Here is a 24,319-nt window from a genome sequence, read left to right as displayed (position 1 = left end):
TGGGGGGGGGGGGCTTTTTATTTTGATAGGGCCATTAGATTAGGTGTAATTCTTTTTTATTTTTTATAATTTGTTTCTATTTTTCATAATTTAGTGGGGGGGGGTTTTAAATTTAGGTTGGTTTTTTTTTTTGGTAATAAGATACTTTATGTAATTTTATTGTTAGGAATTTTTTAATGTGTATTTTAGTTTAATTGTAGTTTAATAATTATCTTAGTTTAATTGTTAGTTTAAAATTAATTTATTTAATTTGATGGGTAAGTTTTAATTTAATTTAAGATAGGGAAATTGTAATTTTAATATAAAGTTAGGGGGTCGTTAGGTTTAGAGGTTAGTAGTTTATTTTAGTATATTTCGTTGTGGGGGCTTGCGGTTTAGGGGTTAATAGGTTTATTATAGTGGTGGTGTGGGCGGACGGCAGATTAGGGGTTTATTATATTTAAATAGTGTTTGCGATGTGGGAGGGCAACAGTTTAGGGGTTAATAGGTTTATTATAGTGGCAACGATGTTGAGGAGTGGCGGAATAGGGGGTTAATACATTTTAATAGTGGCGGCGATGTCCGGAGCAGCAGATTAGTGGTTAATAAATTTATTATAGTGTTTGCGATGCGGGAGGGCCTCAGTTTAGTGGTTAATAGGTTGTTTATGGGTTTTAGTGTACGTTTTAACACTTTAGTTATGAGTTTTATGGTACAGCTTTGTAACTACTGACTTTAGATGGCGTTACAGATCTTGTGGTTATAGAGTGTACCACTCACTTTTTGGCCACCCAGGCAAACTCGTAATACCGGCGCTATGGGATTCCCATTGAAAAAGGACTTTTTTTAAAGTGCGTTACTGACGTTGCATGACTGACTAAAAGGTGTGCGTTACACCTATACCGACAAGACTCGTAATAACAGCGTTAGGGAAAATGAAGCGTTATGGGCCATACCGCTGATTTTTCACTCATAACGCCAAACTTGTAATCTAGCTGTATGTTAATAATCCTTTTCAAATCGGGATTTTAACATTTTTGCTCTTGAGGTCTTTTCCTATTCAATATACTATCTGTATTATATTCTAGAGAATGGTTATTCTGATTCCCTCTTGGGACTGTACTACTATTTCTATGGAAATTGGTACTTATTCTCAGGATTCTTTAGAATTTGAATATAACCTTAGTAGAGCATATTCACATACTGTTTATATTTTTAGCTCAGCTTTATCTTTGGTTGACATTACTGTTCTCTGAACCTTTGTTGAACAGTTAGCAATAAGCAGTTTCAGATTCTCAAGTATATAACTCTGTTTATTTACTTTAGAGGTATTCATTTAATTATGTTTACTATATATCTATTATTATTATTTCAAATATATTTTATTATCTCTATCTTGTTAGGATAATAATTTATTTAATTTCGATTATCTCCACTATTTCTAGAGGTCTACAGTTTTTTCTGCCCTACTTTTCGTCCAGTGATGTAGATTGGTTGGTGAATGTCCTGATTACAAACGTTTGTTCTAGATCCAAGAGTCATAGATTCATTTCCCAGCAGGGTTAATACAGCCCTTTGGCCCTTTGAGGTCAATTTATTGTGTACCATTTATTTGTGTAATAATAACTGTTTTTTTATCAGCTGCTAATTTGGTTAACCCCGAGTGTAAGCACCGAAAAAGCATTTTTAGTATCCTTCTGGGAGAAAAACGCTATATAATTACTAGTTATTAGTCTGCATGAAGGTGCAGTTCTCAAACCAGTCCTTCTGGTGGGGGGCAGATTAAATTGTTTTTGGTTGAACTCAGTCCAAAATCTATATTCTTAGGTTTTGAATAAATTTTTAGAATAAGACCTCCTATGGGAAGAATCTTTCTTTTGCAGTACACTCTGTGAATTTGATTAGGAGTGATTATACCAGTTCTTTTAGCAGGAACAGGATTTGGGTTTTAATTCAATTCTATTCTTTGTCCCAAAGAAGAAATGTTTACTCAGTCCAATTTTGGATCTGAAGACTTTTATATTTTTTTGTTAGAGTCTCAACTTTTAAGTTGGCGATTATAAGGACTATTATGCCTTTTTGCTCAGCAAGGTCGTTTTATTTCATTCAGACCACTTGTGGATTCTGAGATTTTCCTTTTTAGATAAGCTTTACCAATTTTTTGCTTTTCCATTAGGTCTAGCGACAGCTTTATGAATCTTTTTGAAGGTTTTTGGTGCCCTTCTTTCTGTTTTCAGACAGTAGGGTATTGTGGTGCTTCTTTATTTGGATAGTATCTTGGTATTAGCTTAAACTTTTTCTTTTATTAAAGCTGGACAGATAGCTCAGCATGCTAAAGCACTATGGCTGAGCTCTGTAGCAACCTGAGGGTTGCAGGTTCGATTCCCGGCGAGGTCCTTTCATCCTTCCGAGGTCGATTAAATGAGCTTACAGGTTATTAGACACACTTTACAAGTACCCAATAAATACATATGAAAGAGCAGTATGCACATATGTGAACTTTTCTTTTTTTGGAATCCCTCATGAATCAACTAAGTTTTGTTTCTTCAAGACATGGTTAGAGGATTTAATCTACCTAAGATTTTCGTGATTCCTCAGACGAAAGCTACTTCTTTTTAGGTTTCTAGATGGATTCGTGTTCATGTCTTTATTGGAAAAAACTCAATTGTAATTGGTGTTAGCGTGTCTAAATTAGTCTAGAACATTTCTTTCAGTGGCTATGTGCATGGAAGTTTTAGGTCTCATAACTGCAGCATCGGGCGTGGTTCCATTTGCTCGTTTTTCATCTGAGATCTCTTTTTGCTTTGCATACTGAATCAATGATACAGGGATTGTTATTTTGTTTAAAGATTCTGCAGGCTCTTCTCTTTTGAGCCTATATTTTCTTTGAAGATTATCTACTTTCTTGGAAAGTGTTGTTTCTTTTGACTATCTCTTCTGCTACAAGAGTTTCTGATCTATCAGCTCTTTCTTGTGTGTCTCCTTATCTGATTTTTTCATCTAGATAAGTTGTTTTGTGGACTTCTTTTTTTCCTAAAGTTGTGAATTTAAACAACATTAGTAGAGAAATTGTTGTTCCTCCTTTGTGTCCTAATCCTAAAGAATTATTTGAGAGTTCTTTACATCCTTTGTATGTGGTAAGAGATTTATAATTCTATATTGAGGTTTCTAGGATTTCAGAATACTTCTAGTCTATTTGTTGTTTTTCTGGTTCAAGAAAGGTTAGGAAGCATCTGCCATTTCTTTGGCATCCTGGTTAAAGCTTTTGTTTTTCAAGGTCTATTTGGAGGCAGGCTCCGCCTCAGAGATTTACAGCTCATTCTACTAAGTTCAGTCGCAATTTCTTGGTCTTTTTCAGAATGAAGCTTCGATTGATCAAATTTGCAAATCAGTCATTTGGTTTTCTTTGCATACTTTTCTTGTTTTTACCATTTCGATGTATTTTGCTTCTTCTGAAGCAGTCTTTGGTAGAAAAGTTCTTCAGGCAGTTTGATTCTACTGCTTTTTGATACTCATTTGTCAATATCAAAATAATACCTTGCCAGACTAAAACAACTGCTAACATAAAGGTCATATAGGAGTTAAAAAGAAGCACATTTTGATTTAGGAATTAAACAGTTTCCAGTGTACCCCTGCATGTGTAAATGCTGGACACCCTAATAAGTACTACTGAGCATGCAACATTGACTTATGAAAATATACCTCCATGTAGTATACTATTAACTAAACATAAAAAGGGTAAATACACACTCACATGGACAAACAACCTACATTAAATATTAAAATATTATTAATATTTAATGTAGGTTTGTCCATGTCAGTGTGTATTTACCCTTATTATGTACTATACATATATATATATATATATATATATATATATATATATATATATATATATATATATATATATATACAGTATATATATATATATATATATATATATATATATATATATATATATATATATATATATATATATATATATACTACATGGAGGTATAATTTCATAAGTCAGTAGAATTATTATATAAGGGTTTTGCACTATTTTCAGAAAAAGAACTTGAAGCAGCCTTGGCCAGGGCAGATAATGATAATAGGTGGATTGTAGGGCAGACTAAAGGGTCAAGGGTCATGTATTATGATCTATATTTGTAACTGATTATTTAAATCAAGTTACAAATATACAAATTTGCCATGCCATTACACTACTGTACAGTACAGTCAGTCTTATTACACTATTATTGAATACATGATATACAGGTGAAACTCGAAAAATTAGAATATCGTGCAAAAGTTCATTTATTTCAGTAATGCAACTTAAAAGGTGAAACTAATATATGAGATAGACTAATTACATGCAAAGCAAGATAGTTCAAGCCGTGATTTGTCATAATTGTGATGATTATGGCTTACAGCTCATGAAAACCCCAAATCCACAATCTCAGAAAATTAGAATATTGTGAAAAGGTGCAATATTCTAGGCTCAAAGTGTCCCACTCTAATCAGCTAATTAAGCCATAACACCTGCAAAGGGTTCCTGAGCCTTTACATGGTCTCTCAGTCTGGTTCAGTAGGAATCACAATCATGGGAAAGACTGCTGACCTGACAGTTGTGCAGAAAACCATCATTGACACCCTCCATAAGGAGGGAAAGCCTCAAAAGGTAATTGCAAAATAAGTTGGATGTTCCCAAAGTGCTGTATCAAAGCACATTAATAGAAAGTTATACGGAAGGGAAAAGTGTGGAAGAAAAAGATGCACAAGCAGCAGGGATGACCGCAGCCTGGAGAGGATTGTCAGGAAAAGGCCATTCAAAAGTGTTGGGGACTTCCACAAGAGCCACCACACACAGACGGATCCTGGACATGGGCTTCAAATGTCGTATTCCTCTTGTCAAGCCACTCCTGAACAACAAATAACGTCAGAAGCGTCTTACCTGGGCTAAAAAAAACAGACCTGGTCTGTTGCTCAGTGGTACAAAATCCTCTTTTCTGATGAGAGCAAATTTTGCATCTCATTTGGAAACCAAGGACCCAGAGTATGGAGGAAGAATGGAGAGGCACACACTGCAAGATGCTTGAAGTCCAGTGTGAAGTTTCCACAGTCTGTGTTGATTTGGGGAGCCATGTCATCTGCTGGTGTTGGTCCACTGTGCTTCATTAAGTCCAGGGTCAATGCAGCCGTCTACCAGGTGATTTTGGAGCACTTCATGCTTCCTTCCGCAGACGAGCTCTATGGGGATGCTGACTTCATTTTCCAGCAGGACTTGGAACCTGCCCACACTGCCAAAAGCACCAAAATCTGGTTCAATGACCGTGGGATTACTGTGCTTGATTGGCCAGCAAACTCGCCTGACCTGAACCTCATAGAGAATCTATGGGGCATTGCCAAGAGAAAGATGAGAGACATGAGAATGAACAATGCAGAAGAGCTGAAGGCCGCTATTGAAGCATCCTGGTCTTCCATAACACCTCAGCAGTGCCACAGGTGGATAGCTTCCATGCCACGCCGAATTGAGGCAGTAATTGCTGCAAAAGGGGCCCAAACCAAGTACTGAGTACATACAGTATGCATGCTTATACTTTTCAGAGGTCCGATATTGTTCTACTCTGTTGTGTTTCTTTTAGGCCCCATGACATTGAGTGAGGTGGGAGGGGCCTATTTTTCGTTCATAAAGGGCAGGTAGGTGCCACAGCAAAGCTGTGGCAAGGTGCTGAACGTTTTTTACCGGTTTTTGATGTTTGTCAATCCGTTTTTTACATTAAGGGGTTAATTGTTTATTTGCATAGCTGTGCAAAGTTACTAAGGCTTTATGATGCTACTGTAAAAATTTAGTTGAATTTACTGCTTTTTTACACTGTTTTGCAGAGTTTGTACATCTTTTTTTCTCTTAAAGGCACAGTACTGTTTTTCTCTAAGTATTATTTACTTTGAATAAAGTGTTTTCCAAACTTGCTTGTTTTATTACTAGCCTGTTTAACATGTCTGACACTAAGGAAAATACTTGTTTAATGTGTTTAGAAGCCATTGTGGAACCCCCTCTTAGAATGTGTCCCACTTGCACTGATATGTCTATAAATTATAAAGAGCATATTTTAGCAATGAAAAATATAGCAATAGATGATTCTCAGACAGAAGGAAATGAGTTTTTGACATCTAGCTCTCCCCAAGTGTCACAACCAGTAACGCCCGCACAAGTGACGCCAAGTACCTCTAATGCGTCAAATTCATTTACTTTACAAGACATGGCCACAGTTATGAATAAAACCCTCACAGAGGTTTTCTCTAAACTGCCTGGTTTACAAGGAAAGCGTGACTGCTCTGGTTTAAGTAAAGCTGAGCAGTCTAACGCTTTAGTAGCCGTATCTGATATACCCTCACAATGTTCTGAAGTAGGGGTAAGGGATTTGTTATCTGAGGGAGAAATTTCTGATTCAGGAAAGACGCTCCCTCAGACAGATTCTGACATGACGGCCTTTAAATTTAAGCTTGAACACCTCCGCTTATTGCTCAGGGAGGTATTAGCGACTTTAGATGATTGTGACCCCATAGTGGTTCCAGAGAAATTGTGTAAAATGGACAAATACTTAGAGGTTCCTGTTTACACTGATGTTTTTCCAGTCCCTAAGAGGATTGTGATTATTGTTACTAAGGAGTGGGATAAACCAGGTATTCCGTTTGCTCCCCCTCCTATTTTTAAGAAAATGTTTCCCATATCTGACACCATGCGGGACTCGTGGCAGACGGTTCCTAAGGTGGAGGGAGCTATTTCTACTCTATCTAAGCGTACAACTATACCTATCGAAGACAGCTGTGCTTTCAAAGATCCTATGGATAAAAAATTAGAGGGTCTCCTGAAGAAAATTTTTGTTCATCAAGGTTTTCTTCTCCAACCTATTGCGTGCATTGTTCCTGTAACTACTGCAGCTGCTTTCTGGTTCGAGGCTCTAGAAGAGGCTCTTCAGATGGAGACTCCATTAGAGGATATTATGGATAGACTTAAAGCTCTTAAGTTGGCTAATTCTTTCATTACAGATGCCGCTTTCCAACTGGCTAAGTTAGCGGCAAAGAATTCAGGTTTTACCATTTTAGCATGCAGGGCGTTATGGCTTAAGTCCTGGTCTGCTGATGTATCATCAAAATCTAAACTTTTGAACATCCCTTTCAAAGGAAAGACCCTATTCGGCCCTGAACTGAAAGAGATTATTTCAGACATCACTGGAGGGAAAGGCCATGCTCTCCCTCAGGATAAAACAAATAAATTGAGGACCAAACAAAATAATTTTCGTTTCTTTCGGGTGGTCCCACTTCCCACTGAAGGGTGGTCCCACTTCCGATTCCCCTGCTGCAAAGCAAGAGGGGAATTTTGCCCAATCCAAGTCAGTCTGGAGACCTAACCAGGCTTGGAACAAGGGCAAACAGGCCAAGAAGCCTGCAGCTGCCTCTAAGACAGCATGAAGGGGTAGCCCCCGATCCGGGACCAGATCTAGTATGGGGCAGACTCTCTCTCTTCGCTCAGGCTTGGGCAAGAGATGTCCACGATTCCTGGGCTTTAGAAATTGTGTCCCAGGGATATCTTCTTGACTTCAAGGTTTCACATTTCTCAATTGTCTGCAAACCAGACAAAGAGAGAGGCGTTCTTACGCTTTGTAGAAGACCTACATACCATAGGAGTGATCCGCCCAGTTCCAAAAGTGGAACAAGGGCTAGGGTTTTACGCAAACCTGTTTGTGGTTCCCAAAAAAGAGGGAACTTTCAGACCAATCTTGGATCTCAAAATTCTAAACAAGTTCCTCAGAGTACCATCTTTCAAGATGGAGACTATTCGGACTATTCTACCTCTGTTCCAGGAGGGTCAATATATGACTACCGTGGACTTAAAGGATGCGTATCTACACATCCCTATTCACAGAGATCATCATCAATTCCTCAGATTCACCTTTCTGGACAGGCATTACCAGTTTGTGGCCCTTCCCTTCGGGTTGGCCACGGCTCCCAGAATTTTCACAAAGGTGCTAGGGTCCCTTTTGGTGGTTCTAAGACCGCGGGGCATAGCTGTGGCGCCTTATCTAGACAACATCTTAATTCAGGCGTCGACTTTCCAGCTAGCCAGGTCTCACACGGACATCGTGTTGGCTTTTCTGAGATCTCACGGTTGGAAGGTGAACATAAAAAGAGTTCTCTATTCCCTCTCACAAGAGTTTCCTTCCTAGGGACTCTGATAGACTCGGTAGAAATGAAAATATTTCTGACGGAGGTCAGAAAATCAAAACTCTTAATCCCTTGCCGAGCTCTTCATTCCATTCCTCGAACATCAGTGGCTCAGTGTATGGAGGTAATCGGTCTCATGGTAGCGGCAATGGACATAGTTCCTTTTGCCCGCCTACACCTTAGACCACTGCAACTATGCATGCTCAGACAGTGGAATGGAGATTATGCAGATTTATCTCCTCAACTGCATCTGGACCAGGAGACCAGAGACTCACTTCTCTGGTGGTTGTCTCAGGACCACCTGTCTCAGGGAATGTGTTTCCACAGGCCAGAGTGGCTCATTGTAACGACAGATGCCAGCCTGATAGGCTGGGGTGCAGTCTGGAACTCCCTGAAAGCACAGGGCTTATGGTCTCGGGAAGAAACTCTCCTCCCGATAAACATTCTAGAACTGTGAGCGATATTCAATGTGCTTCAGGCGTGGCCTCAGCTAGCTGCAGCCAAATTCATCAGAATTCAGTCAGACAACATCACGACTGTAGCTTATATCAATCATCAAGGAGGAACACGGAGTTCTCTAGCGATGATGGAGGTAACCAAAATAATCCTATGGGCGGAGGATCACTCTTGCCATCTCTCAGCAATCCATATCCCAGGGGTAGAGAACTGGGAGGCGGATTTCCTAAGTCGTCAGACTTTTCATCCGGGGGAGTGGGAACTCCATTTGGAGGTATTTGCCCAGCTGACTCAGCTATGGGGCACACCAGAATTGGATCTGATGGCGTCCCGTCAGAATGCCAAACTTCCTCGTTACGGGTCCAGGTCCCGGGAACCCCAGGCGGTACTGATAGATGCTCTAGCAGTACCCTGGTCCTTCAATCTGGCCTATGTATTTCCACCGTTTCCTCTCCTCCCACGTCTGGTTGCCAGAATCAAGCAGGAGAGAGCTTCGGTGCTTCTGATAGCACCTGCGTGGCCACGCAGGACTTGGTATGCAGACCTAGTGGACTCTGCCATTGAGGCAGGACCTTCTAATCCAAGGTCCATTCACGCATCCAAATCTGATTTCTCTGTGTCTGACTGCTTGGAGATTGAACGCTTGATTCTATCAAAGTGTGGTTTCTCTGAGTCGGTCATCGATACCCTGATTCAAGCTAGAAAGCCTGTCACCAGGAAGATCTATCATAAGATTTGGCGCAAATATTTTTATTGGTGTGAATCCAAGGGTTACTCATGGAGTAAGATTAAGATTCCTAGAATATTGTCCTTTCTCCAAGAAGGTTTGGAGAAGGGATTATCAGCTAGTTCCTTAAAAGGACAGATTTCTGCATTGTCTATTCTTTTACACAAGCGTCTGGCAGATATTCCAGACGTTCAAGCGTTTAGTCAGGCTTTAGTCAGAATCAAGCCTGTATTCAAACCTGTTGCTCCACCATGGAGCTTAAAATTAGTTCTTAAAGTTCTTCAAGGAGTTCCGTTTAAACCTATGCATTCCATACATATTAAGCTTCTATCTTGGAAAGTTCTGTTTTTAGTAGCTATCTCTTCGGCTCGAAGAGTTTCTGAGTTATCTGCTTTATAGTGTGACTCACCTTATCTTGTTTTCCATGCAGATAAGGTGGTTTTACGTACCAAACCTGGATTCCTTCCTAAGGTTGTTTCTAATAGGAATATCAATCAGGAAATTGTTGTTCCTTCACTGTGTCCTAATCCTTCTTCAAAGAAGGAATGTCTGTTGCACAATCTTGATGTGGTTCGTGCTTTAAAATTCTACTTGCAAGCAACCAAGGATTTCCGTCAAACATCTTCATTGTTTGTTGTTTATTCCGGTAAACAGAGAGGTCAAAAGGCTACGGCTACCTCTCTTTCCTTTTGGCTGAAAAGCATCATCCATTTGGCTTATGAGACTGCTGGACAGCAGCCTCCTGAAAGAATTACTGCTCATTCTACTAGAGCAATGGCTTCCACATGGGCTTTTAAAAATGAGGCTTCTGTTGAACAGATTTGTAAGGCGGTGACTTGGTCTTCGCTTCATACTTTTTCTAAATTTTACTTTTGCTTCTTCGGAGGCTATTTTTGGGAGAAAGGTTCTACAAGCAGTGGTTTCTTCCGCTTAAGGTACCTGTCTTGTCCTTCCCTTCATCCGTGTCCTAAAGCTTTGGTATTGGTATCCCACAAGTAAAGGATGAATCCATGGACTTGATACATCTTACAAGAGAAAGCAGAATTTATGCTTATCTGATAAATTTCTTTCTCTTGTGATGTATCGAGTCCATGGCCCGCCCTGTCTGTTTAAGACAGGTAGTATATTTTTATTTGAAAAACTTCAGTCACCTCTGCACAATATAGTTTCTCCTTTTTCTTCCTAGCCTTCGGTCGAATGACTGGGGGAGCGGAGCTAAGGGAGGAGCTATATAGACAGCTCTGCTGTGGGTGCTCTCTTTGCCACTTCCTGTTAGGAAGGAGAATATCCCACAAGTAAAGGATGAATCCGTGGACTCGATACATGACAAGAGAAAGAAATTTATCAGGTAAGCATAAATTCTGTTTTTTTCGAGTTTCACCTGTACATAATTGTGCCCCTTAATGCTTTCCCCTAAACTCAGTATTTTTAATTAACATACCTTTTCTGACTGTTTTCTTTTTGTTAGACTATTGCACTGGATGGTCTGTGTGTCTGTTGATGATCTGTATTACCGGTGACACTGACTTGCCGTCCTCTTCCACATGGTCTCCAAGTTGCTCCAACTAGGCTAGTAGGCTCCCTCCTGACTATGTCACGATGTGTGACTGTGTGTGATGGCTGGACTGATGACTGACGTTCTAGCCGGGCCACCCCCTGCCCTATTCCCTCACTGAGTGACAGGCAGCCAGGCAGTGAGTGACTTAGACTATTGCGGCTGTGCAGGGGACCGGTTTAGTTGCCTTAGCCTAAAGCAAGCAAATAAGTGATGCATGCTTGCTGGCGCGGCACTGTCCCATTGCCTCTATCATTTGGAGCGGTGAGCGGCTGACCACCTCAGCTGATAGCTTCTCAGTCTTTGCTCAGCTCACATTAGAATTACATAATGAACCTGAATGAGTCATGGCTACTAGGCTGACTGAGCCTGTCAGTGTCTCAGTGCAGTGCTGCTTGCTGGCGACTCTGCTGCTGCGCTCCCTCACAAGTGGCTCAAGTCAGACTCAGAACTGCTCTAGTCTCCACACACTGTCTGCAGCTGCCCGGCCCCAGCCTCTGCCGGCCCTGTGGCCCAGCGGGATTTTTCCCAGTATCCCAGCGGCCCAATATGGCCCTGTATATGTGCTTCTTCTATTTAAACAACATTAGTCAGTATAAATGAATTGATCATTTTTCATGATTCTCTTGTTATTCTATTGGAGTGATATTTTTAATCAGTTTGCATTTTTATGCCACAGACAAAAATTACTACATTTTATATAAACGGAGATCTAAATTTTGCAGGTGGCAAACTGGATATTGGTATTCAGTGATAGTGTTTCCTCCATACTGCTTCACGCAGATTTAAATTAAGCTTGGGGGGGGGGGGTAGGTTGTACTTGTATGTGTGAATTCTGTGTTTAGGCTGTGATAATGGTGGACACTGGTAGCCAATCAGAAAGTGCATTAAAATAGTTTTTTCTTTTCTTTTTTTTGTTAAACCTGAGGATAACCAGAGGAACTGTATCCAGGATAAGGTGTTTAATCATGGTGATTAGCTACAGTTTATAGAGATCTGCCGGAATAGATTTTATTGCTAAAGTGTAGCATGGGTAAATAGTTAAAGGGAACCACAACACCTGCTTGACATGTTTTAAACTAACTTTTTTTAATTGTACAAAATAAACTAACAAACTATTCTGTATGCAGTATTTTCATCTTACTGCATTCTGTTGTAGATAAAAGCTTTATCATTTAAACGTTGCTCTTCAGCCTTGTACCTGCAAAGTAAGCTGCCATATTGCAAAGTTGGTTCCACAACAGTGGGTCACGTGATACACACGGCACCTTCTATTGCTAAAGTTGAGGAAGCAGATTGAGATCTGCAGTGTCTAAGAAGAACGGCTTCAGGCAGACAGGCACTGTTATGTTTAAAAATAGCACGAGCAGGGAAGGAATTGTGAGGGGGAGGAGAGGGAGGAAATAAATCAAACACTCTGCATATAAAATTGTAACAAGACATTTGCATTCATCTACATTACATACTTACTCCGGAGACTTTCTTCCCTCTGTGCATTCCTCTCCTCCCCCTGTGCATTCTTCTCCTCCCCCTTCCTTCCCTGCGTGTGCTATTTATAAACATAACAGTGCCTGTCTGCCTGAAGCGTTCTTCTAAGACACTGCAGGGCTCAATCTGCTTCCTTTAGAAATAGAAGGTGCCGTGTGCATCACGTGACCCACTGTTGTGGAACGTGCGTTGCAATATAGCAGCTTACTTTGCAAGTACAAGGCTGCAGAGCAATGTTTAAATGATAAAGCTTTTACCTACAAAATAATGCAGTAAGATTAAAACTGCATACAGAATTAAAGTCAGTATATTTTGCATAATTAGAAAAAGTTGGTTTAAAATATTTCAAGCAGGTGTTGTGGTTCCCTTTAATATTAAGTATTTTTGGCACAATTATAAATTTCAGACAGCCATTGCTGTCTTGCTATCGTGATACTGGGTAGGCAGGTTCGCTGGTTGGAAACCTTGTCCTTACAGAAAATACAAAATGTGCCCCTAAGTCTCTTACAAAAGTGCATGAAAAGATTTTCAATCACACAAATATATATACTCTGACATTCACAAACACACACTAACAATGCTAAACATATACACAAAATGACACATGTAATATGCAACACCCAAACATGCATACACAATCGCACATAAATGTATGCACACATAAGCTGAGCCATATATATGCAAACATACCAACAAACAGAATTGATTATACAAACACAGGTTGATACACATACATAGAAACCCACATACATATATATCCATCACATAAGAGAAACCAATTTAGGCCGGCCCCTATAAATAAAAACACTTCAAAATGATGACACTTATTTAAAGAAACACATACATAGATATATTCCTACAAACACATAGACCGACACACATGTAAGCTAGCATTAATGAATGCAAACACATGTTCAACAACAACTTAACAACCTCTTTGTACAGGGTGTGCAATGCCACAATTGGGCGGCTCAGTTTGGCTCTTACATCATCATTAGCCAGCAGTACATTACCATCTTAGCATGGCAGCAGGTATTTTTGTAGATTTTAAACAGATTAATGAAGTTTATTACTTTGTGTGAAAGACAATTATTGGTATGATATGTATAGCATATAGTTTTTATTTTAACTACTGAATTTATACATTTTAATGAACCTAATGAAATGACTGGGTTTTTTTTTTAGGCCTTTGTTATTTTTTGTGGCCTTGGAATTAACAACACAATAATGTATGACCAAGTGAAGAAGTCGTGGGCAAAGCAATCTGTGGCTCTAGATGTGAGTAAATAAAGAAAAGGTATCCTTATCTATATTAAGTGTATTGGTTGTTTAATTCACTGCTAGATTTGTGTATTAATGGAACCGTTCTGGAATTTATACATGTTCTATATACATTTAAGGCTGTACAGTATCTGATTTAATATGTAGTAAACACCAGTTATTTGTGCCAAGTTTATTTTTTGCTATTAACATCTATGTTTTTGTGTTTCATTGGGCAATCAACCATTTACTTACAGTTTATATTCAAATGTGTAGAACATTTTAAAAATGTCTGAATAAATTCACCTGTACTTTTATAATATTATTATATTAATATCTTCCCTGAAATAGTATACATTTTTTTACAATTCATATTTTCAACCTTTTTATTAATCAGTGTCTCATAGGCAATTTAACAATAGGTTTTTGATGTTTTTCTGTGAAGCAAAGAAATGACCTATAGTTATTGCTATAATTGTCACAGATAAATGATTACATTTACTTAAAGGGATATCAAACACAAACAGTCAATGTTTGCAGTGCTGGTATTAATCTTTTGTTGTGCTCACGATAACCATCATAACAACACAGGGTGTGGGGTTGTTATGTTAGGGGGTAATTGATGGGTTTGGTAATGTACAAGAGCTGTTAGTTTTGGGGCAATGTCCTGCAAAAGGCCCTTTTAAGAGCTATTGGTAGTTTAGTTTTAGATTAGGTTTTTTTTGGGGTGTTTCTTTGTTTTTAGGGGGGATTAGAATAGGAATAATTGTTTTATTTTGGATAATTTAGTTATTTTTTGTAATAGTAGCTTTTTTTTACTTGTAAATTTAGTGGTTTTTTTGTTATGGTAGTTTTTTTTAAATGTTTTGGTATATATATATATATTATTTTTAGTAATGCTAGTTTTTTTATTTTCTGTAATTTTTTTTGTAATTTAGGAATTTTATTTTTTGTAATTTTTTGTAATTTTTAAGGTATTATATTTTTAATTGTATTTAAGAGTATTTTTATTGGGGTTAAGTAAGGGGGTCTTAGGTTAGGGGGTTTAGTTATTAATTTAATACTTTGCGTGTTGGGGGATGGTGGTTTAGGGGTTAATAGTTTAATTAGGTACTTTGCGTTGTGGGGGGTTTGCGGTCTCGGGGTTGTTTAATTAGGTACTTTGCGATGTGGGGGGATGGCGGTTTAGGGGTTAATAGTTTAATTAGATTCTATGTGTTAGGGTGCACGCGGTCAAAATCTATGGCTTGAGCGATGATATATGTGCTACAGACCCAAAAATTAAGTCAAATGCACTTAAAGAAGGGAGAGTAAGTAATATCACAATATTATACACTTAGTAAAGTAGGACACGGCAGCACAATACAAAAAAGTATCGCTTTATTGATAAAAAAACAACCCCTTAGTCTACCTATCCCTTTACAATAAAACCAAAGTAGATCAATACGAATGCCAAGCAGACTACATGCGAATATTGCCACAGCTATGAACCCCACATGCTAGCATGTCCCTAAGCCGGCATAAAGACAGTCAGATAGAAATGTATTAGTAATTGTGATGTGGCGGGATGGTGGTTTAGGGGTTGATATTGTGCAAGGCTTCCAGGGAGTTATGCTGCTTTTTTACTGTGCGCAAGGGTTGCTGCCCCTGCATATGTGTTGCGAGATGAAAATGGAGTAAAATACATGTATTCTGCATGCGTAAATCCATGCACTGCCTTTGTGATACCGACTGTCGACTCCAGTTCTATGTTAGTTTATGGGAGTAAAAAATGTGCACGCCATCAAAAATCAACGCACGTTACTTGTCTGCTGCACCGGGTGTGTGATCGTTCGATTAGAGAAAATTTTGGCAGTTTTTTCGCACGTCGCCAAGTATGTGATCAAGGCCGTAATTGTTTCACAATACCAATCACTAGCTTTGTCATTAAAACCAAAAAATATCAGTGTTACTGAATTAAATAATGTTCTATTATAGTTAATATTTTTTTTACATATTTTATATCTTTATACTGAAATTATGATGGTGTAACTATCCTTATTATCTAAAATGCAGCTATTACTAACTAAAAGTAGTAATTTTCCAATGAATAAGATGTTTATAACTGTATAGTCACTAGGGGTGATTTACTTACATTTTAGCACTAAAAAAGTGCCTTGAAAGGAATCATACTGAATAGCTTCATAATGGAAATGCTGTTTACAAAAAAACTGAAATATTGTCCTTGCAGATTTATCATAACATATGTTTCCGCAGGAATGGGAAGGAAAGAGAGAGAGTAGTGGGAGAATGAGAGTTATGAAAGCCACATGGTTTTTTTTTTCTGTTGTTCCTATATTTCTATGTTTCATATTTACATATTGATCAAACCCCTGCCTAAAAAGTCAGACTTTGGGACAACTGATTATTAACTACAACTGCTAAAACCAGCTGCAAGGTACAATTCACTCTTCTCAGTAGGGTGATCTTTATGGGCCAAGCTGTCAACACTAAGGGGACGATTTATCAAGTCCTTTCGGCAGGCTGTATGCCGTATTTAACAAGCAGCAGTCATAAGACCACTGCTTCCCTACCCTTTCGCCACCTCTTAGGTGGTGAATTTCAATCTCCGCAGTCTAGTCCAACCGGAGAGATTGACAGCTCCTGCCCGATAGTGATTGACTGTGCGCGGGATTGCACATGATCGCAAAATAGCACTCATGTGCAATGCTGAATTCCACCAGGAGAATTCAGCCCTCCAGAGGTGAACTGCAGTGGACAGGGGCGTGTATTTGCGCCCCTGTCCGCATGAGCTTGATAAATCGCTCCCTATGTGACTGAAAATAGAATACAGTGTATTCTGTCAGTACACAGCCCTGGAGGCAATTAAAGGTAACTATTTGCTAATTGCTTATATGGGGGCCTTATATACTTATTTATCAGGTTACACATAGAAAATCTAAACATTGTTTGCATTTTTAGGACCTAATGGCTAGAAATCTTACCAACATTTTGGGTGCTTTTTTTGAGCATTATATTGCAAAGTAGTTCTCTCTCCTTCACAACCAGAACCCTGCATAGCTAGATAAACATCTCAAATTTGCCTTTATAAAATTGTTTGAGAGACCTTGCAGTACTGACTAGACATCTTAGATTATCGCACCAGAGCAGAGCACTTTAGATCATTGGCCATAGTGTGGGCTAGGTCTTTTCAAGCAATGGACAGTATAAAGACTGTATGGATTCACATTGTACTAGGATTATGATTATGACCGCAAGCCTTTTAGCCTGTAACGCAACGTCAGTCCCGCACTCGTAAAAATTACGTTTTTTCATGGGATTCCAATAGCGCCGGTATTACGAATTTTGCGGTGAGGCTAAAAAGCGAGCGTTGCAGTCTAAAACCACACTTCGAATTAGCCAATAGAATGAGAGCTGCTTAAATGTAACCCTCAATCAACTTTCAGGAGATAACAGACACTTTAAGCTTTCATAACAATCTTTAGTCACCACTTGTATGTAAAAAACTTGCGATGTAGAAGAAAACTGGATTGCCCATAAATATTGTGTGATGACAATCCAATTTTCTCCTCAGTCCGGAGGCCAGTTCTTCATGACTGTTTTAATTCTGTAATTCTACAAATAAAAGATAAGTTTTAAGGATGGCAAGTGAAATTTCTTTGTTCCTGTCATGCTATATATGCCACACCTATATTCTCATTTTATTAAACAGGAACCTTTGTATTATTTAATGCTACAAGCACACATTCATAAGGGTTTATTCAAGCTTGCACACGTAAGCTCTAGTTTGTTGAATTTTGTATATTCTCTGATTCCATTAAAAACACTGCAAAGGCCACAATGAACAATATTTTATTTCCTCATTCATCATGAACAGGCAGATTGTGTATACATAGGCAATCTTTCCAATGTATATATTAAATCAAGAAAGCATGGTAAAATATCCATACCAATTATTACAGGCACACAGTTTTGCCCTTCATATCACAGAGGGCTCAGGATATAAAGTAATGAAAGGATTAGTATTTTGGAACCCTACTGTCTTATGTCATGTTTCATTTACCCAAGATAATAGCTGAAATCACACAAAACCTGTTACCAAACTGAACTTGTATTGAGAAGAAGCAATTTTGTGGATTTTACAAACTGTCTTTTAACTTCATAAGAGATGCTTTATATCATGACGGGTGATCATTATAAAAATGTCTTCCTTGAAATATGATCTCATTCCTTGACTTAATCCTAATGATCTATTTAGGGAACAAAAAACTGTTGCTTTACTAAAGTCTATCTAATCGACCATTAGTGAGATTTTTGTGTGTGAAGTAAGACATAAAGGGAACTGTTCATCAGATTTTCAACATCTTTTTGTTGTAGAAGGCATATTTTTTGCAGATAAACCTTAGGTCATAACTATTTCAGTTCCAGAGTATGAGAGGATTTGAACATTCAGCTACTGGACATATTTTTAATATGTTGTTTTCTAGTTAGACATGGCCCTTACATACATTTTGTCAGTTGATTAACTAAAAAATGACAAAGCTGTATTAAATAATGTTAAAACAGAATTAGCAAATTGGCAAAATAAATCACTATCATGACTAGATCAAATATCTGTGATACAAATGTCAATATTACCTAAATTCCTATACCTGGCTTTTTCAAACTATACAAATTCCCATAACCCCCCCTAATTATTTTTTGGAAGTGCAAGCTGTGGTTATTAGTGGTGATGGATTTTTCATTATAATACTAATTATAATTATGTGGTAAAAAAAAACACTAAAACAATTACAGCTAAGTTAAGTAAAATAAACACTATAAAGGTTCTCCATTATTTGAAAAAAAAAAATAACACACACACACACATATATATATATATATATATATATATATATATATATATATATCAAGAATAGTTATGTACAATATCAAATACTAAGATAGTGATAAACCGTGCAATAAATAAAGTTCAAATACAGTAAAATACACAGTAGAAACCTGACCGGTCAGGGATAGAACGATGGCATAATGGTGACACAAACTTCTGCTACCATGTACAAGTTGTAATTGCAGGAGATAGAATAGAAAAAGAGAGGCGCCAACACATAAAACAGTATCGTAGATCTGATACAGGGTGCTCTTCTTAATAGCGGTCCGTAGGTCCCTCCCTACGGACCGCTATTAAGAAGAGCTCCCTGTCTACTGCCTACAACCCCCACCGCCGCATACTACAGCTGATTCAGGAGATTTTCCACAGAGCGGCATTGCTTGTAGCTGATTGGAGGTCCTGCGGTGACATAGATCTGCCTGGGGGTGTCTGTCGGGCGACTCTAAACAGTCCCGATCTGCGGTTTAAGGCACACTGGTAGTGCCGCTTTTCTTGTGAGTATAAACTCTCATTTGGGGGGGGCTCACATTCAATCCATCTCATCAGATCTATGATACTGTTTTATGTGTTGGCGCCTCTCTTTTTCTATTCTATCAGTGCAGCCAGGATTCCATACCTTTGGAGAGTGCAGCCGTGAATTCATCATACCGGAACCGAGGACTGTGGATTGTACACCAGCGCACCTCTTGAGGATTGTTGATTCTCCGTCTTCGATTATAGTAATTGCAGGAGGCCTGGCTGACCCTCTAACCCTTGCAGTCCAATAGGCCCCAGTATGTCAAAAAATGGGTAAGGAGCACAGCAGGTAGCCCCTGGGGTCAAAGAGGGAAATTAAGGTCTCCTCCAGGTAGCAGATAAGGTAATGCAGCATAGATCATAGGTACATATTATTAGCGTATATGTAGCAGGAGAACCTTTTAGACTTGCTACACCCAGCTGCACACAGCACCTCCAGTACAGAGGTAGACTTGCTGGGCAGGTATTTAAATCGGGATCTAAGCAGTCTTGAAAGAAAAACCTCCTAAATATGTACAAAGAGAGAGCGTAATCAAAAAGTGGTTAGTGCATGTAAGTAAGCAAGAATAACATAGCATAAAAGCAACAAAGTGACCATGAATTGCAGAGTCCAGCAGTATTCTGTAAGGTCTATTGAGCAGTGGCTATTCAATAAACATGCCATACAGTGCGGGGAAGTTCTCCCTGTCGAGAGGGTTCTTCTTGCATACCGGATGACTAAGGTTCCATACTTTGACAGAAAAGGTCGATGACTGCTTGACAAGCTTTCCTTGCTATGTTTGTCTTTCTGCTTATACTTATGGATATCCTCTGCCTTGCTATGCCCACACTGTATGCAGCAGAAGTTTGTGTCACCATTATGCCATCGTTCTATCCCTGACCGGTCAGGTTTCTACTGTGTATTTTACTGTATTTGAACTTTATTAATTGCATGGTTTATCACTATCTTAGTATTTGATCTTGTACATAACTATTCGTGATATCCTATATTGTGCTACAGTACCTTTTGGTGAAAAGGTCTGCTGTTTCCACGATTAACTCAGTTTTGCATCCTCCACACTAGTGAGCTTTTAATTTTGTTCTTTAAAAGAGTGCTAAATTCCCTGTCTTTTTAAACCTGAATTACTTTTCAGGTTGTTCTATTCTAATTTAACCCATTACATTTATCTTTAAGGGTCTGCACCACTTTGTTTCTCTATTGGATACAGGACATGTAGTATAAGGTCCACTGTATCCTAGTACAAGCTCAAATTTATAAGTAGCAGTTGCTTCCCCTCTGAACTTTCTTAATTAATATATATATATATATATATATATATACATATATATATATATATATATATATATATATATGTATGTATGTTTGTGTGTGTGTTGTAATTGGATGAATATTTACAGGTATTTACAGGTATATATACATATATATTTTACAACAAAACAGTCACATATTCCAGACGATAAGGTATAATACGTATAATAGCCAAATTCTCTAATGTATGTTTTCTCTCTTTGTCCAAAATCAGCCATCTTCAGCAGCAGTGGGGGGAAGAGAAGAGAGTGAAACTAATTTGGTGTTCCAATTTTATGCACAATTCAATAGGGAGTGGTCTATCATATGCCATTCAAAGGCTATATGGGAGTGGATCAAACTCCTTGTCTAGAATATAAAGGTGCACTGGGGTGGAAGGGATTTCTTGTATGGAAAAAGGCCTGGTGTTTTAATTCTAGGGATAAAATCTTTAAGCTATGTCACCACACAAGCTATGATCAACAAATTCATATAGGGTAATACCCAACCTAGGATGGATATATCTTTATCAGATAGACAGAAATAACCAAGAAGATTAGGTGTAACCAGCATCTTACTCTACTATGAAGCCGCCCACATAGGGCAAATTTGGAATTGGTACAGAGGGAGTGAAGGCAAGCAGTGGGTGGGGTGTTAACACATAACCTGGGAAGTCAATGTGGACTTAAAATTAAAGATATACTTACCCGTAGATACAAAATCCAGTTACACACACTGAGAGTGTGAAATGCACTGACCATGGTCATAGAAATCTGCGACCAAGGTGGGTGGGAGATTCCACCAAGATCCAACAAGAGAATCCGGTAAACAGTAAAGGGCACTGGTCAGAGATAGTACTGGGGAAGGGTGAGGAGCTAAGTCTGAGTTGTGTCTTGTTTGGTTCCAAAATTTAAGGGGAATCTAACAGTATTGGCGACGTGTTAGCTAATCTTTCCTTGTAGTGGTAGGGAATCCATAGCAAGTCGGAAAGATAAGTCCTGATGGCAACACTGATGCTACAGTGTCAAACCAATGGGGATGATCGTCTGTAATGTTCCAACTAATTAAATGTGATTACCGAGCTGCAGTATAGTATAATTTTGGGGAGTGCTAAGCCTCCTTGTGAGATTGGCCTCTGTAATGTGGATCTAGAGGTTCTAGGCCTGTGATCCTTCCATACATAAGTGGTGACGATACTTTGTAGTTTGTTTAATATGGGCCTTGGGATGTTATATGGGATGCACCTGAACAGATAGGTAAGCATGGGTATGAAGGACTTCTTTATTGCCGCTATTCTCCCTGTCCACTAAATTTCCTTAAATTCCCATGTTAAAAGGAGGTTCCGGAATTCTATTAGCCTGTCTGTGTAATTTTTAGTAATTGTGGTTTCTGGATAAGGGCTTAAAAGGGTGCCTAAAATTTTGATAGTGTAAGGGTTCCATTCAAATTTATGAATTTTTTGTAAGGAAGCTAGCTCCTAAGTAGGGATGTTTAAGTGCAAGGCTTCAGTTTTATTGATGTTCAGTTTATAATAGGATAGTTGGCCAAAACTATGGAGGAGTTTGAATATAGCAGGAAGAGAAATAGTCGGTGAAGTGAGGAAGAGAGTTATGTCATCTGCATATAGGGAAATGCTATGGGATGACGTTGTCAGTTGTGCTCCAGTAATTTGGGGGTTAAGTCTGATCGCCTGGCTAAAGTTTCAATCGCCAGTGCGAAGAGAAGGGGCAAGAGTGGGCAGCCCTACTTAGTGCCATTGGTGTGAAAAGGATCTGATCTGAAGCCCACTCCCTTCACCCTAGCTGAGGGGGTGGTATAGAGGCCTTGCACTGCTTGAATATAGGTGTCTGGGAAGTTAAAGGCTCCCATAGTGGTCCAGAGGTACTCCCATCTCACTCTGTCGAAGGCCTTCTCAGCGTCAAGAGACAGATCAAGAAATGAGACCTTCCTACCGGACATAATCGAGAGGATATTAAGGATTCGTCTAGTGGCACCTGGGCCTTTTTTCTGTGGCATAAATCCTACCTGGTCTGGGTGGATCCATGAGGTGATAATTCTTGAGAGTCTATCTGCCAGGATTTTAGAATATAGTTTTGTGTCCAGATTGAGCAGGGATATAGGTCAGTAACTGCTGCATAGATCGGCAGGGTTTCCTAGTTTTAAGATTATGGTGATTGTAGCCTCTAGGTATTCCCTAGTAATGGCACCCTTATGCATTACTTCTCTAAATAGTCTACATAATACCGGGGCCACTAGAGGTTGAGAGGTTTCATAGAAATGAGCTGTGTAGCCGTCTGGACCTGGGGATTTACCTAACTTCGTATTTTGGATCGGTTTTTGAACTTCCTCTAATGTTATGGGGTTGGGTAGTATGGGGAAGCTATCTGGTGTGAGGGAAAGTAGATGAAGTGGGTTTAGAAACAATCTGATATCTGTCAGGGTAGGTGAAGGGCTGCTCAGTCCTTCCTCTATGTTATAAAGAGAGTGATAATAGTTCTTAAAGGTATCTCCTATATCCTTAGGGGAGTATACTGATTTGACAGCTGCGTTCCTAATGAACAGGATTTTAGCTTGTGCTGTGCAGTTTTAGAACAAAATTTGGGGAAAAAAATCTCCAAAAAAATGTACACTTGGTTAGCACTCTAATTCCCTAATCTGGAATTTTGTCTGAGTTACAAGATGGCGGCTCATATGGATTGAATTTAAAACATAACTTTTATTAAACTATGTATTAAAGCTCAAGAAACAATTCAATCAAACTAACAATTCAGTAGATAATCAGAATCTAAGTAACTTAACAACTGAGGAGAGAGAGACCTTACAAGATCTTGAAGACCTACTGTCTGAAAATGAATCCACAATGTCTAGTAACTGGTGTAAACAACTGAATCACAAATCCAATTATCTACCAAAATCATCGAATGCACCTTGTATACAGATCTTTAATGAAGTGGTATGCACTGAAATTGCAGAATTAAAAATACACCCTACCAAGACAAATTTATCCAAAAAGGAAAAACAAGCCTTAGCTGAAATTAAAGACTGGGACGATGTGGTAATTCGCCAAGCAGACAAAGGTGGGAATATAGTCATCTGGCCTAATGAAATGTATATGCAAGAAGTGGAAAAACAATTAAAAAATACCACCTGTTACAAAAAACTCTGGAACTGTCCACTAGAACAGTTCAAAGAGAAGTATTCAAGTCTAATAATGAATGCGAGAGTAAATGGTGTCATTACTGCAAAGGAAAAGAAATTTCTAACGGTTGGTATGCCCAAGATCTCGACGTTTTACTGTATACCCAAAATACACAAAAATAAAGAACATCCACCAGGACGCCCGATTGTATCGGGAATAGACAATCTAACTGAAAAAGCCAGTAAATATGTGGACAGTAGACTTAGAGAGTTTTTGACACAAATTCCCTCATACATCAGAGACACCACAAAAGTTTTGCAACAGCTACAGGATATCTGGTTAAATGACAACACATGGCTAGTGACAGCCGATGTAGAGGCTTTATATACCAGCATAAGCCATAAACTTGGCCTCCAAGCAGTTAAATACTACTTAGATATGTCTGCAGAAGAAAATCTAAATCACAATGAGTTCATTCTGAAACTACTTGAATTTGTACTAACTAAAAACTTTTTTGTGTTCAACAATCGGTACTACCTTCAAACCCAAGGAACAGCAATGGGTACAGCATGCGCACCAACCTATGCGAATTTATTCCTAGGTTGGTGGGAGCAAACAACGGTATTTTCTGACAAATATGATATGTATACTAAATTCATCCCCTGTTGGCTTAGAAATATAGATGACATTCTATTCATCTGGGAAGGCACTAAAGAGAAACTTGACGAGTTCCTAACAGAACTAAACATCAATCAACTTAATATAAAACTAACATATCATAAAAGCCAAAAAGAAGTGCCCTTCTTGGA

The 24,319-nt window shown here is 38.7% G+C and overlaps 1 protein-coding gene across 1 annotated transcript in view; it reads left to right on the top strand.

Annotated features, from left to right (window-relative positions):
• The window catches only part of PDE11A (phosphodiesterase 11A), a 1,463,629-nt gene that overhangs the window by 972,433 nt on the left and 466,877 nt on the right, over positions 1–24,319 (top strand). Inside the window, exon 9 of the mRNA XM_053698495.1 lies at positions 13,602–13,694. Coding sequence (XP_053554470.1) covers positions 13,602–13,694 — 93 coding nt within the window. The remainder of the gene's footprint in view (positions 1–13,601; positions 13,695–24,319) is intronic.

The sequence above is a fragment of the Bombina bombina genome, chromosome 1, assembly GCF_027579735.1.
Source record: "Bombina bombina isolate aBomBom1 chromosome 1, aBomBom1.pri, whole genome shotgun sequence".
Taxonomy (NCBI): Eukaryota; Metazoa; Chordata; class Amphibia; order Anura; family Bombinatoridae; genus Bombina; species Bombina bombina.
The sequence above is the reverse complement of the archived record's forward strand: the minus strand, read 5'-3'. Positions and strand labels throughout refer to the sequence as shown.